Here is a 15,248-nt window from a genome sequence, read left to right on the forward strand (position 1 = left end):
TCGCTTTAGTTTGTCAGTAAAGTAAAATTTATTTGATTGATTGAACAGATATTTTTGGTGTACATCCTACATTCTAGTAACAGTCATTCCAGCTGTGTAAATGGAACTTTGCAGCAGATTAGAATCAAGTAGAAAAACATTTATAGATTTTCAGCATTAATACACACACAACGCAGCGCACAATTTATTCTTCATTCAGTGGTTTTAGTATGTAACAACCTGCACACATAAAACGTATTCCTCGTGCAGATAATCTACACTGCACTAAAGCATGCTGTAAATATAAGAATCAGTGAAAACGTGGCACTTCCAGACAACTTTGAACTGAAACTCCAAATATAACCTTCTCCTGACCAGGTAATATGTTCAACATAAGTTGATTTAGCCAGGTAAGTCCATTAAAGCCTAAGCCATTAATCTCACTTCGTAGTACACCCCTCTGGACTGCTGTGGCCTGGAGGTTTTAGTGCAATAATGTTAGCAAAGCCATGTATTACTGAATCAGTCCCATGGCTGGATGAATCATCTCATTTTGTGCTGCTAAGATTTAGCAGCTGTTGACCGTGGCCAACATGTCTGTTCATTCTCAGCAAAGCACACAACACATTACAAAGAAAGCAACCACCAGAGCTGAAAAATAAAGCTAATAAAGCTAAGACAAACACTGCAGTTCCTCTAGTAGCTATTTGAGGCTGACTCCAACTGGGAGTCAATGCTCGGACTCCCATGTTAAAATGTCCAACCTTACAGCATTAAAAAGCATATTTACAGCCTAGTACAAATAAAGAGTTTTGTCCTCTATGTATAGTTTTGAAAATACCAACTTAAACTAATTTGCACTGAATGACATGAACAGAGGCAATTCTATGGATCAGCTTAAAAATATTTCAGCTATGGCAAAAGCAATTTGCTTACACAGATGCCTCCAGTTGAGATTCATTCAAAGACTGAGTTAATCTGAGGCTGCCAACAATCAGAAATGGAGGAGAAACTTATTCTTTTTGTTTGTGGGGAGCCGGAGCAGTGTGATTCAACCTCTCTTTTCCACAAAGATGGGAAATAAGGAGGAGAGAGGGCTTGGAGAAATGTGAGTGAAAGAGCAGGACTTCTTGGAAAGGTCTACAAATAACTACAAGTAACTTGTGTCCAGCTGTTGATTGCACTCTCGTTCCAACAGGCTGTTGTGAGCAAATATTTGTGGGTTCCCAAAAAACAATCCAAAAATAATAATGATAATAATAATAATAATAACATGACACTGCTCCTGTGCAAATTTGGCATAATTAAAAAATAATAATCATAATGATTCCACATTTGACCAGATGTACTGTGATACAAATAGTCTAGTGTGAATTAGCAAGAGACAGTTTCAGATTAACTTTTTCCTTCTGCAAAGTTTTATTTTTTAATACTTTTCTTCTGCCTTTTTCTTACACAAAAGAGGCCGCTCTGGTAATTACAAATGAAAGCTTGGACAACAATTTGTGCTCTTGTTTCCAAACAAAGTGGAGACCCAACAACTGAGAGATCGAGGTCATATCCATTAGAAGAGTGAAATCTCAAAGGCCAGTGAGATAGATGAGATGCTATCAAGTAAAACACAGACCTGCTTATCTTATGTGAACAAAAACGTGATTTATTTTCTAAACCACGTGAGGTCTCCTGGTGAGATTATTTCTGTGTGAACAGGACTACAGTCTTACTCCTCACTCTGGCTGCTTGCAGAAATGGTTCAGAGTGAGCAAAATTGTGGATAAAATGTGCATTAATCTTTGTAACCCAATAATTTGAGGTCAGAGACCCGCCTCTGCTCCATTTTGGACTAAATTAACCTGTTGAGGGACACTCATTATAGCTATTCTAATGGAAGCTGTATTCTTCCAGTCCCCTCCTGTACTGGGACTGGAAACTGGCGTCCATCCATCCATTGGCATCCAGAACAATACATCTGTCTTACTCTATTCAAGTCTACTGTTGTGTTTGACCACTGATGCAAGTGTCCTTGTAGCTCAGTTTCCAAGGCCCTGTTTACAACAGCATGCTCTACATCCCTTTTCTCACATGACATGTTATAAGACTTAATAGCTCTAATCTTTAAAAGACATTGTTTAGTTTATTAAGTCTTTGCAGTATAGACTAAATAGACTGCAGTATTATAAAAATGTGGTACAATTGGTCAAAGTTTTACAGCAGGGGTTTACATCCTAATTTGCAGAAATTTTCTACCCATGTGTAATCCACAGTGATAACTGATTTCTTCTGCTGCTTGTTTTTTTTTCCTGTGATCTCAGTTGGATTCATTTCCACAACAGCAAGGAGTATGAAGGTTCATATTAAACTCTGGATGAATATAAAGCCTCGGTTTATTGAATTCAGTTCTCGAACAGTCACAGTAGTGCCGCTCACTTCTAATCGACATGCTGTCTTTTGATAAAATGTTGCGCTGATGAGCTATGCTTTATACCAAACAGCAATATTACAGAGCAGCACACTGAAAAACACTTAGTTATTATCTTTGAAAACCAGCCTGTAAATGTTAATCAAATTGTTACGGTGACCTTGAACTAGAGGACTTTTAGAGATTATATGAGGCTTACACCAGTGTATCAAAGCTGATATTGAACTTTCATTATAAGTTAAGAAGATGAGCCAACATGATCCACCTCTGATAGTAGTGATATGATGCAGTTTGTTTATGATAGATTTTTAATTAATTTTCTTGGCTCACATTCTAAACTTTTTAACGGGTAGATATTATACCAGGCCAGGCAGAATTTAATCCCAGTAATCTTCCTTTGGTAGCAATATCTTTCTCTTATATAGAACAGGTTGAATCACACTACATCCATTTGACTATAATCATTCAGTTAAAAGCCAAAAATGAAAGTGAAAAAAGCTCAGAAAACCTATAATTTCAGATCACCTGGGTTAATGATCACATGACCTCAGGGACCTGATGAGGATGTAGGGATGTAAAAGTTCACAGATGTAAGCTGGTGCTTATCCATAAAGAGCTCTGAAAGTCAAAACCAGAATCTTAAAATGAAATCTGAATATAATGGGGAGTCTTCCAAGTATAGCTGACACAGCTGTACTTGGAAGATTCAGTTCGCAGCAGTGATCTGAACAACCTGGAGACTTTCCAAGGAGTTTTTGCTTGGACAAGTGAACAGTGAGTTACAGTAATCCAAATGTGATGAAATAAATGCACAAATAACTCTAGTTATGTCTAGTTCAGAGCGTGATGCAATGGACATAGAATAGAATGCCTTTAGAATATCCTTAAAGGTACTCAAGATGTGCTGTAGAGGGAGCTGATATAACAAAAAAAAATAAAGGCCCCAAAACAGAACCTTGTGGCACACCATAGTAAGAGAAGTGTAAGAGGACCTATATATAGAAAAGCATTGTTCAGACAGATATGGTATGAACCACTCCAAAGCAGACCCAGATACACCCACCCAGTATCTCAGTCTATTGAGCAGAATGCGATGGTCAACAGTATCAAAAGCAGAAGTAAGGTATCAGAAAGAAAAAAAAAAACTCTCCTGCATTATTTCACATCAAAATGTCACTGGACCCAAGAGCTGTTTCAGCAGAATGAGCTCTATGAAAGCCAGACTGAAATTTATAAAGAAGGTTGTATTTGTCCAAGATGGCTGTAAGCTGCTTAGTTCCAACCTTTTCTGTAATATTAGCAATATGGTCTGTAGCTACTGAAAATTGAAAGGCTGAGCTTGGGTTTATTTTAAGAGTGGGTGAATGACAGCATTCTTAAAATAAGCAGGGACTTGACCAGGGACCAGTGACATGTTAATTATAGTAAGCAAACAAGGGCTAATACACTGAAAGACATTTTATGAACAGAAGATGCAGGTAAAATGTTGGGAGAACAGAAAGATGCTTTCCATTGAGTCAACTAATTTTACCAGCTCAGGTAAAGAAATGTGAAAAACGTTCTATAACAACAGGCTGAGCTGGAGCAGGAAGAGACAATGAAGATGTTGATGGAGAAATATTATTTCTTACATTACTGATTTTTTTCTACCAAGAAAGAAACGATGATCACAATCTTCATTTAAAAAAACACTGAGACAGCTGGTGGAGCAGGAGTAACAATATTACTCATCGTGTCAATTAACACCTTAGGATTACCGCTGCTCTTTTTAACCAGGTTTGAAAAATAGGCAGCCCTCCCATCTTTGAATGAATATGTTGTAAGAAGCTAAAAGACCCTTTAAATGAAGCAGATGAACATGTAAATGAGTTTTCCTCCACAGGCGCTCAACTTTTCGACAGGAACGCTTTAAACAACAAATACCGTCATTTATCCAAGGCTAATCTAATTTTAACAGGACAGACTTCATCTAAAATGGAATAACAATGATCCTTAAAAAGATCTGTTGACAGATCATTATCATTACAGGTGGATAGAAATAAATTAAAACCATCAGAGAATTTCTCAGCTGAGGAATTTAAGATGCAAGAGCTAACCACATGGCAAACAGGAGACAGAGAGATGTGAAAAGACAAGTTAAAAAGAAATACAATGATGATTAAAAATAAAAATGTCCTTAGAACAAATAGAATCAATATTTAAACTCAAAGTAAAAACGAGGTCCTGTGTGTGTCCTTTGGTACGTGTGGGGCCAGACATGCTGGATAAAATGAAAAGAATCCATGAAGTTGATAAAATCTCTGGCAAAGAGCTCAGAGTCATCATCAATGTGAATGTTAAAATCCGTGATTATAACCAGTGTGGACAGCTTCAAAGAGGAGGATAACTGAACGGTGGACGAAACACCACAGCATAATAAAAAGGATCCTTATTCCCAACCTGTCCATGTCCAACCTGTGTTAAACATCATGAGAACCAGCCCCAAAACAACACACAAAGACCTCCTTCCTTGACCGGACATCTGAGGCTGACTGACCATCAGGGCAAAGTTTGATGAGGTCAAACCATTCTTGTTTTTCTGAGGTCAAGAATAAACTTTCTGACCCTACTTTTATCCACTTTCCAACTCAATCTAAAACTAACCATGAGCTCCACAGCCCACTGTACAGTTTTTCTACAAACAAATTTTTCAGTCTGTCCTCAAAGTCTAGTTGTGGTTTTGAATCTATTTCTCCCCTCATGAACAAACCCAATGGTTTGTTATATTCAAAAAAACAAACCTCTTTCCTGCCTTTGGTGGTAATCATGCTTACATGCTTCAAGAACACCACGCATAACTTAGTTCACCACATTTTACACTCAGTTCGGCAGGGGGAACTGAGGACTCAAGGGGTCCGTGCAACAAATACAGATCCAAAGTCTCAGCCCAGAAAATAAATAACTGGGTCGTTACAGATTGATGCCACTGTGATTTAAAATAGTCTGCATTGGAGGACACGTTCCAGTCCTCTTGGCATCTTGTCCAATGTTCTTATCATTCAACCTCTAACACCCACAGCCATTTCCTGGCTAGCTGCGAAACAACAAATCATAGCCTGCTAGTTTTCAAATTCTCCAGTGAATTCTGTAAAGCCAAAACACAACACAACACACACACAGACACACACACACACACACACACACACACACACACACAGGTTTTAATTCTGTGGTGCCAAGCTATAACCTGGAAAAAACAGAAAAAGCAATGCATCTCCATAAATTAGCATGTCACACCAGGCTGTGCCCCCTTACGCTCCTCTAAAATTATGTCAGGAAGCACTCCAATTCATTTGTACTCTGTAGCTGGGTGAAGCCTATACTTTGGCCCAGTTCTCTTTTTTGTTCTCTCTGGAAAGCCTTTCACTGTCCTCTGTCTCATCCGTGCCACGACCTCTCTTACCTCTTCTTTTCCTCCTGATTTCCTTCGCTGTACATCTCTTCCTCTGTGTCTTAAAATCTATCGTACTTCCCCTCTGGCCAAAGAGAAAATGTGAACTGCGATAGATTCACAGTTAGCAACTTAATTAGACGCCTTAAATCATAGTTGGCTTCCACTGCCTCAGGTTACAGCTGAGGAGAGCTACACTGAGAATGGATGTGTGCCTTTGTGTGGTTTGTTCTTTAAAGAAATCTCTGTACATCTCGAATGCCAGCCTTTTCTTTGCTTTAAAATGTGCTTTAGGGCAGTGAGACTGCATTGCTGCTTCATATATTTGTGTGTATTAATAACTGAGGCCAAAACAGAGGTGCTGCTATTTGCTCATCCACATAGACCAAACCCTAAAATTTAAAATGACAGCTGCGGAAAGTAAACTAAAATAGTTTACAATAAAAGTTGCAGTAGTTACTTACACTATAAAAATTAGTTTAGTCACACTACCAAAATTATAACTTTGGTATAACATCTAAATATCTTGATACTAATTCTGAAATGATGATTCTTCTTCTTTTGGCTGCTTCCTTTATGGGTCTCCGCAGCAAATCACCTGCCTTCACGTCGTCCTATCCGTAGCATCCTGCTCGGTCACACCAACCTTCTTGCTGTGAGGAGACTGTCCGAATAACTGCACCACAGTGCCGCCCAACAGCAAACATTTTAACCATATACTGTAAACAGGTATCTAGCATTCTTGTCAACACTGTTTGATATTAATTCAACATACTACTACTGGTATTGTCTCACAAAGATCAGTACTGATTGGCCTCTTTCTCATAGCGTGTTCCTATTAGCCAGGTTTTTCCACATTTAATGTTGCCCTCAGTTAAAGTAGTCCTACTAAACTACTATGTTAATTGTGAGACACAGCAGGAATAGCAGTGTTGGCCTAAGTACACCTCTGCACACACAGGGTAACATGACACAGAGAGATGGACATGGTGAATTTATTTCCCTCTTTATATCGGGGAGAGACCATGAGTCAGGGTTATCGCTGTTGTTCACATGCGGCACAGAGCAATGTAGCCGAACATAATCCGTAATTACTGGACATAAGTGGACAGATATCAGCTGAACAGTTAAAGCAGCAAGTTTCAATATTTGCCTGGTTCTTTGTTTCTTTTCTAATCTTCTTCTTTTTTTTATAAAAATCTGATTTAATATGTGTGAAGTGGCAAGACCTATATATTAGTTGTTCATTTTCAATATTAAAAAAGAAATAAACCCCTTGGTTACCTTAGGCAAGGCAAGCCACTGGGCTTGTAACACACTGGAGGAACCCTGCAACTGAATCCAGCAGATATGTGACACAGCAGGGAATTTTGGCATGTGAAAATTTGTATTTTCAGACACTTTTATGCACACATTCCCTTGCTTCTTCCTACCCTCAATCTCTTGATCTCTGCTATTTACACGTTCCTCTGCTACTGCTATGCTGATGACATTCAGCACTTTGGATCTTCCCAAACCCTTGTAGCTTTAAATTAAAATACGAGCCAGCTGCTTTAAACTTTAATAAGTATTCATCAGTCTCTGCTAAGCAAAGAATTTGCACACATGCTCGGGATTAACAAGTTCATTTTCCTATCACATCAAGAAGAAAAGGCTCCATGACAGAGAAGCACTACAGGGTCACCCAGTGTGACAACCTCACTAGGCTGCACTAATAGAGCCGTTCTCAAATGCAGACCTATTAATCAAACTCGAAGACCCAAAGAGCTCGGGATTGATAGCTTCAGTCTCCGAGCCAGAAGCTGAAGGAGCAAATTTGCCTCGAGCTGACAGTTTTTCAGAAATACGTTCCTCTATGAGATAAAGAAACAGAGTGAGGGCGAGAGGGCTAGTTTTAACTTTGCAACGTCATTAAGATGATGACATTGCTTTAAGGAGCAGTTTGGCTGGGAAGCAAACACTTCTCACAAGTTACTGCATTTTGTAACGGTGGGTGATGGTGGAGCCAATTCAGAGACGTATATAGCTCTTTAATTCAGTTTGATGACGGCAAAAAGATTCAAGTCTTCCCATAAATCCAACCCACAGTGTCAGACCTCACCTATAAATACCTGTTCAGAGGCACCACTTAACATTTCAGCATGATTTCTTTGCCACTTGTCATTTTAACCAAGTCTTTTGTTAGAATGGCGATGCAGATTTGAGCACTTTTTAAATGTCTTACTGCCAATCAGAGGTGTGTGTGTGTGTGTGTGTGTGTGTGTGTGTGTGTGTGTGTGTGTGTGTGTGTGTGTGCGTGCGTGCGTGGGAAGCAGTCATCACCGTGATGCCTGCAGAGAGGAATGAGCAGCTAATTTCAGGGTGGAGCACGGATCCAGACACCTCAGCAAAACTCAATACATACATACACACACACACACACACACACACACACACACACACACACACACACACACACACACACACACACACACACACACACACACACACACACACACACTTACACACTGACACACATTTACACAATGCCTCATCCCATTAAGGCCAGTCAGTATGCAGTGCAGTGGGAGTGATTTGCAAGGGCTTTATCAGTCTGAATGTTAATAGAAGAGCTATGGGACTTACTGGCCAAAGCAGATAACAACTGACTGGGTAACGTGTGTGTGTGTGCGTGCGTGTGTGTGTAAAAAAAAGTTAGAGAAAGTGTCAGAGGAAAAGGCAAAGAAGTTGGTTGGTAAAGTGCAGATATATGTTGTCAGCTGCTAAAGCAAACGTTTTTGTTTTTTCTCCCCACACACTGAGACACGGTGTATGCAAAGAAAAGTAATTACATTAGGTTAAAATATTTTGGCTTGCACACGCGCCAGTGTTTTAGGTATGGAAGATCAGCAGATGACATGTGGCGCCATTCTAAGGAATAAAAATTCAAGTAATCTAATCCTTAACGATTGTTGTGCGTTTAATGTGCACTCTCTTTTCTTAAGCCTATGATTAAAAACATCAGATAAAAACTGCATTAAGCAGTGGAAGAAAGCAGAAAATCAAAAAGTACAGAAATAATCATGCTTAATCCAAAAAAATGTTTTAGGGGAACAATCCTTCAGCCTTCTTAGTGATGCACCTCTTAACCTTCTCTAATATTTAAAGCTTATTTCAGGGACAAATACATGTATGTCTCTGTCCATCTGGCTGCTGTCCTGCTCTAATGGGCCATGAATCTGCAACAGATCAAGTGGAAAATAAAATAAAATAAATCAATTGGATCTCAGCAGCATTTTCCACTCAGTTGCGATCAGTGGGTTTATGCATAAACAAAAAGACAGAGGAGGTCAGAGAAGGAGGCCGGGCCAGCCTCTGCCTCTGTATGAGGAACTGTTGATTTATTGGATGCTGCAAGCACGTTGATCCGCTTTCAAGTGCCTTTTGAAGATAAATCAGCTGGACATCAAGACAAGATTTTCCACCCTGATGAATAATTCCTTTACATTCTGTTTTGAATTTCTACAACTCATTCTGACCGCCTTCAAACCCATCTCCCTTTATTCCTGGTAACTTGTCATTCAAAGGATCAGATGAGTAATCAGGTCAATAACAGACAGATATTTCACTTGTTTTCGGAAGAAAAAAAAAAACAGAAATCTTACACTTTAAGATGAAATATTCAAATGGTTTATTTTAATTTCAGGGTTTAAAACATTAAACTGAAAACAGACTTATAGCCATGAAACTAATGTTAAAGCTACTGAATGGCACCATTTCATTTGGCTCCCTCTAGGGTTTGCTTTCAATTTGCAGTTCTGTCTGCCACTGGTACAAAATCTCCAGGGAAAAAGGATAACACTTTTTTTCCCCAGTAGGTACTGGTATTGTTCCCCAGTTAGCTGAAATGGTAGACGGGGGAACAATAGGAGTGGCTGTGGAAACTCTACATGCAGGCAAAAGAAAAAAAAAAAAAGAGCCAGGTATAAAAGGAAGGTGAAGACGGGTTGTGATAGAAACCAAAAAGCAAACAAAAAGTGGAAAAAAGAAAACGGATAAAAGGCTAAAGACAGCGTATTCATATTAACACATTACTCACCACACTCAACCACACCAATCAGTGATTTCAACCTGCTTCTCTTTAGAGATGCAACATCCAGCAGCAGATTTAATAAGATAAAATTCGACTCAAATATTTCATTTTCAAAATACTCACAAGTAAGTAATGCAGAAAAACAACCCAGTCCTTTGAAATGTTAACATGTGCTGTGTTCAGTCCAAAGGTTTTATCTTTAGAAATGAACTTCAGTCTTGTATTAATTTTTTTCTGAACAAAGCCATAATTCCAGTAGGAAAAGCAGCAAAGACTTCTCCAGACTGAGGACACGGCATTTATGTCATTTTCTGAAATTAACACAGACCCATTGAGCAAACAAGGTTCACTTGGTGTAGAAGCAATAAGATGTTTTCAACTGTGGCCTTATTTCTTATGGCCTCTCTTGGGCTCTGCAGATAGCTGCAGGGCGGAGCGATGAAAGGCTACCGACAGGGAATACAAAGAACAAGGCCATAGAGTGGAGTGGACTTGGAGTACACGTCCTGAAACAGAAGGAGATACTGGGTCACTGTAGATAAGATGGATGGCCTGAACAAGGACGGAAATATAAGAGACTGGGATGTGAAAAAAGAAGAATGAAGGAATTCAGAGTAAAACAGAGCAGGGAGGACGATGGGGATAAAGGGAGAGATGGTTCAGTAATTGGGCCTCATTTGCAAATGTGTTTTACAGATTGTTTTATTTCGATCTGGGCCAAGGTTGCACAGGCGATCTTCTAAGCTCCAAACCATCCTGCTTCAAAAGCACTTCAAATTTTTCTTCTCAACTTCTCATTTCTAGAATCTTTTGATCTCCTCTTGCTTCGTTTCTGTCTGACCTGCCCATAGTGAATCAAAAATTTTCAAAAAACGGTTTTATCATGAGAGACAGATTATTTTGTCTGTGATGTATCCTTTGGTATGGGAGTTTAGATTTTAGACTTCTGGCTCTTTGCCAAATTCAGGAAGGAAAGAAAACAAATATTTATAAAGTGAAGAGCTACCATGAATCCATTGTCTGCTGGATCACAGGCATTTTATGGTTGCCATTCTGGTCCCTGGGTATGGTGCTGTTGAGCTTTCCATGATAAATCAGTGAAGAGCATAGGGATTCCCAGATGGCATATGAATTACTGCAACAGTTAAGTTAAAAAAAAAAACCCAAACCCAAAACTCTGATTGCTTTGTTTCCTGTTATGACATCTTCTATTCCCATTCCAGCCATAAAGCCATAATTTCTTCCTGAGCAGTGACGCCTAATGTTCAGCAGCAGACTGCAGTGAATCAAGTGCGCCACAGTCGTGATTTCAAATGGTTTATGTGGCCAATGCATCGTCAATAGCCGCAGCTTTAGCTGATTCCAGAGGACTAAGAATATAAAGTTCTTCTAGAAGTAAGTCCCTTCATGGATGGAATATCTCTATAGCTGTTGTGTTCACTTGGAGCCATATAACACTTATTTAAAAAAAAAATAAAGAATCACTTACACAACCACTCTTTTAATATGTTTTTTGCATTCACAACATCGCAAATGGCTGCAATAATCACTGTCTCTAGCTGACATTTTAACAAATGCCATACAAATTCATATTATGGACACAGTTAGCTATTGATACCGTCACACTAGGGAAAACCGTAGTGGTACAACTGAAATGATTGCAATGTGTAATGCGATTTGACTGCAAATGATCTAGGCGCTCGACAACTTTGCCTTTATATAGGACTATAACCAGAAAACAACCAGCCAGGAACCACTTGAGTCACGTACCTGTCCGCAAAGCGATATCGCAGACGAGCTGCGCTCATTGGTGCAAATTAAACTGTAATTATTTGCAAACTTTTGCCAGTTTGCCTGAGAGTGACTGCAGTCGGACTGTGATTGTTTGGAGACAGGCTCCCTCCCACCAGGCACAATCACATGTGGTCTCCCAGAGGTTTAGGAGGCTGCACACTCAACCTGTGGACAACCAGTTGTTCACCGCAACTACGACGAAAATATTTAATGCAATCGCTGGCAACCAGCAATTTTTCCTTGTCGCAAGGAGGTTGGCAGCTTTTTTCACCCAAATGTGAAAGAGCCATTACAAGTGCACCAACCTTGTTACAATACAAAAAGCAAGGAGCCATGATCTTAGTGGAGGATGCACTCTCCAGGGATGAAAACTGTTTAACTTTTCTCCACTACAAAAGGATCCCATTATTGTTACAACCCAAGCTTTGCAATAAACTTCCAAGCTCCTTTATAAGTGTGATCTTTGAGTTAAAAAAATAGCAGTTCATACCCCTGCTCTGTGCTGCCCTGTGCATGTGTTCTTATAATTTGGTCACAGAGTTGTCTGCGTGTGTGTGTGTGTGTGTGTGTGTGTGTGTGTGTGTGTGTGTGTGTGTGTGTGTGTGTGTGTGTGTGTGTGGGAATGTGGGGCTGTGCTTATGTGCTTCTAAGCTATCATAGCTCAGTCATGCAGGTAAAGTCATCATCAACAGCAATCTGCTCAGGCCTCTGGGGGAACACGCATGTGTGCAGAGCTACATACGTGTGCACAGACATGAACACACACACTCACTCTCCCCGAGGTGTTTCTCACTTCAGGGAGGAGGACACGGCGGGCAGAGTCCATTCACCCATATAGACAGAGAGAAAATTAATTTGTTACAGCACGTTTATCGTCATGACAACCTGCCTTTTAATTAACGGCTGACAAACAGCCCGAATGTCGTGTCTCTCTTTGGGGAACGGCAGATAGAAAGAAAATAGTGCTCCCCTCATTATGCGTGACTGACAGAGACTACAGCGAAAAATAGTGGCAGACCTCTAATTGTTGTTACACACAGATACTTATATTTTTGTACGATCAATCCAAAAAGCTAATTATTGTTATTGCTTTATAATTACATTAAAAAAAGAAATTCACTATAGTTCAGCTTCAGCAGCTGAAACTGTGTTGCTAGCAGACCTATTTTCATTTGTGAAATCAGCTAGAGTAGCTTTGCATGATTCACAGTTCAAATAACACTCGTTTATTTTAACCAGGTGGGTGAGGCACCGGTTGTCTGTGTTCTTGATGGTATTAGGAAAAAATATGTGCATCAATGAAGTCACAAAGAGCCAAAATTAGAAGAAAAACTGTCTGAAACTGAGGATTTGGCACCATTTGAAGTCTGTTGTGGCTCACTGGGATTGTTTGCACAGATGTTGACTTTAGTGTTTGACACACTGTCCACTTTTAATGTGAGCATCTGCCATTTTAACACTATAACACTAATGTATATACATATACACTGGAAAGGAAAAGACTGCTATTTTTAAATTAAAGCAAAGCAGCAATGACTGTTGGTTAGAAAACAAACAAGGAAATTTATTTTTTAATTAAATAAGGTTTTAGCTTTTCCTTGCATGGAGAATTTTTGGTGCCCCACAATAAGTCGGAGCCAGGGGGGAAAACAATAAACCAACAGGATTGTCAGAAAGGATTTTTCTTAAGATTGTTTCCAAAGACTCAAACATTAAAGTTTGCTTTGTAGCATGAAAATGCGTCGATTTCTGCCGAACAAACTAACACATATTTCTTGTCTTCACTGCATCTGGATCAATGATTCTTTCAAGCCCTCTGATTCAGGGAAAACACTATTTTTAACCATTTATGGACAAATATGCATTATTTCAATATAAAATATAAATGAATATGCTATGATGGAAAAAAATGAGTCTTGGTAGTATACTTGACAATTTAGCACTCATTTTACTTTTGGTGCCCACTAATTAAGGTAATAAATGGACACAGTACAGTGTGGAACGTATTGATTTTTGAATCGTCATTAGAAGGGCTTCCGTATTTTTAAGGAGTCCTAGTATTGTGGTATGTGACAGAACATCATGAAGGTGGTAACAAACCAAGAAGCTGTCTGCCAACAAGAGCCAAAAAGCAGAAAGCTCTCAAAAAGCTCTGAAGCCTCAACAAAATCGAGGTCCAGTTTAAACGGGGGCGCTGACTGAATAATCAAACAATTTCCAGTAAAATTCAAATATAGAATTTTTCTTTGACTTCACCTGGAGGAAACATCTGAACTACAGTACGGATCACATTGCAACATATTGGTGGAGAAGGATTTTCAACAAAAGGAAAGAGGGCTATGTAGTAGTCGAACCCAGGGGCAGCCTCCTGGGACGGGCTATTACTAAAGGCCAATTTTGGCCTATAATCCTGACCTTGGTACTTGGTAACTTTAGGTGTGTCTTTTCCAGTTTGGTTTCAAGGATGAAGCCCTGGATGAAAAAACAAACAGTTTCTGTCTGATAACTCTGCTCTGTCATGTAAGGCTAAAGCATCTCAGCTCAGTCTGTGAGAGTGGAACAGAGAGGGGCAGACCACAGAGCTCCTTAAAGCATTAGGGCATCAAAACAAACCTGCTGCCTGAAAGTGGACTGCTGGGAGACAAAAAACAAGTGTGTGTGTGTGTGTGTTTGTTTGTTTGTTTGTTTGTTTGTTTTACCTCTTGAGGTTAAGCAGAGCCCAGGGGATCCCGGTGGGCGTTTTGAATGCAGGCAGCAGCTTCTCGCCCAACTCGACTGCCTTTCTACGAAACACCTGAGAAAGAAATGGAGAAAAAGAAACAACTCATTAAAGTTGATTCTAGCAGCTGAAAGATGCTTTGACATTTTCTTGAATTTTCATGAGCTTTTCCCTGAGGAAGACAGCAGAAAATATACCTCAACATTTTCAAATCTACATCTCCATCTTTGTCAAAAGTCCATGGCTTACACTTGTAGCCCAGTGCTTCCCTCCTTTCTTCCACTCTTAATCCCTTTATTCCAGGCTTTTCCTCTTTCCTGTCTGCTTCCTTTTATCCCTGTAAAGTTTTGCCAGGATCGTTCCCTGCCTGCCTTACTGTTGCATGCAGCTGTACTGATGTTTTCCATATGCCATTTGAGGAAACTTTAACCCATTTAGTTGCTTCAAATCTTGCTGACACAATATAGATATCTTAACTTTAACTACATTGAAATGGATTTATGGTTTTTCAGCGTACATCTAATTCACCATTCTGCGACTATATATCCAGCAGCATTTTGCTTTCCCTCTATTTAATGTGTTCCTGCTGCTTTGCCCAAACTGACTGCCCAAAGAAAGTACGATTTACAACTCTATCATCATCTCTGAGGCTAAAAGAGAAATGCCTGAAGAAAAATAATCAAATTTTGATGCCTTAACAATTCTCCACTCACTAAAGTTAACAAAACTTTAGCTTAAACTTGAGCAAAACACATCTCAAAAAAAAAGAAAAAAAGCCCACAGCAGTGAGTCAGCTCTCCATCCAGAGAAAGCCGGACTCACGGATCTTTGATCT

At 39.5% G+C, this 15,248-nt stretch overlaps 1 protein-coding gene across 1 annotated transcript in view; it reads right to left on the bottom strand.

Moving 5' to 3' along the window:
- Positions 1–15,248, bottom strand: part of man1a1 (mannosidase, alpha, class 1A, member 1) — a 163,398-nt gene that overhangs the window by 23,546 nt on the left and 124,604 nt on the right. The window contains exon 5 of the mRNA XM_030721174.1: positions 14,394–14,488. Within this exon, the coding sequence (XP_030577034.1) occupies positions 14,394–14,488 (95 nt within the window). The remainder of the gene's footprint in view (positions 1–14,393; positions 14,489–15,248) is intronic.

The sequence above is a fragment of the Archocentrus centrarchus genome, chromosome 24 (assembly GCF_007364275.1).
Source record: "Archocentrus centrarchus isolate MPI-CPG fArcCen1 chromosome 24, fArcCen1, whole genome shotgun sequence".
NCBI lineage: Eukaryota > Metazoa > Chordata > Actinopteri > Cichliformes > Cichlidae > Archocentrus > Archocentrus centrarchus.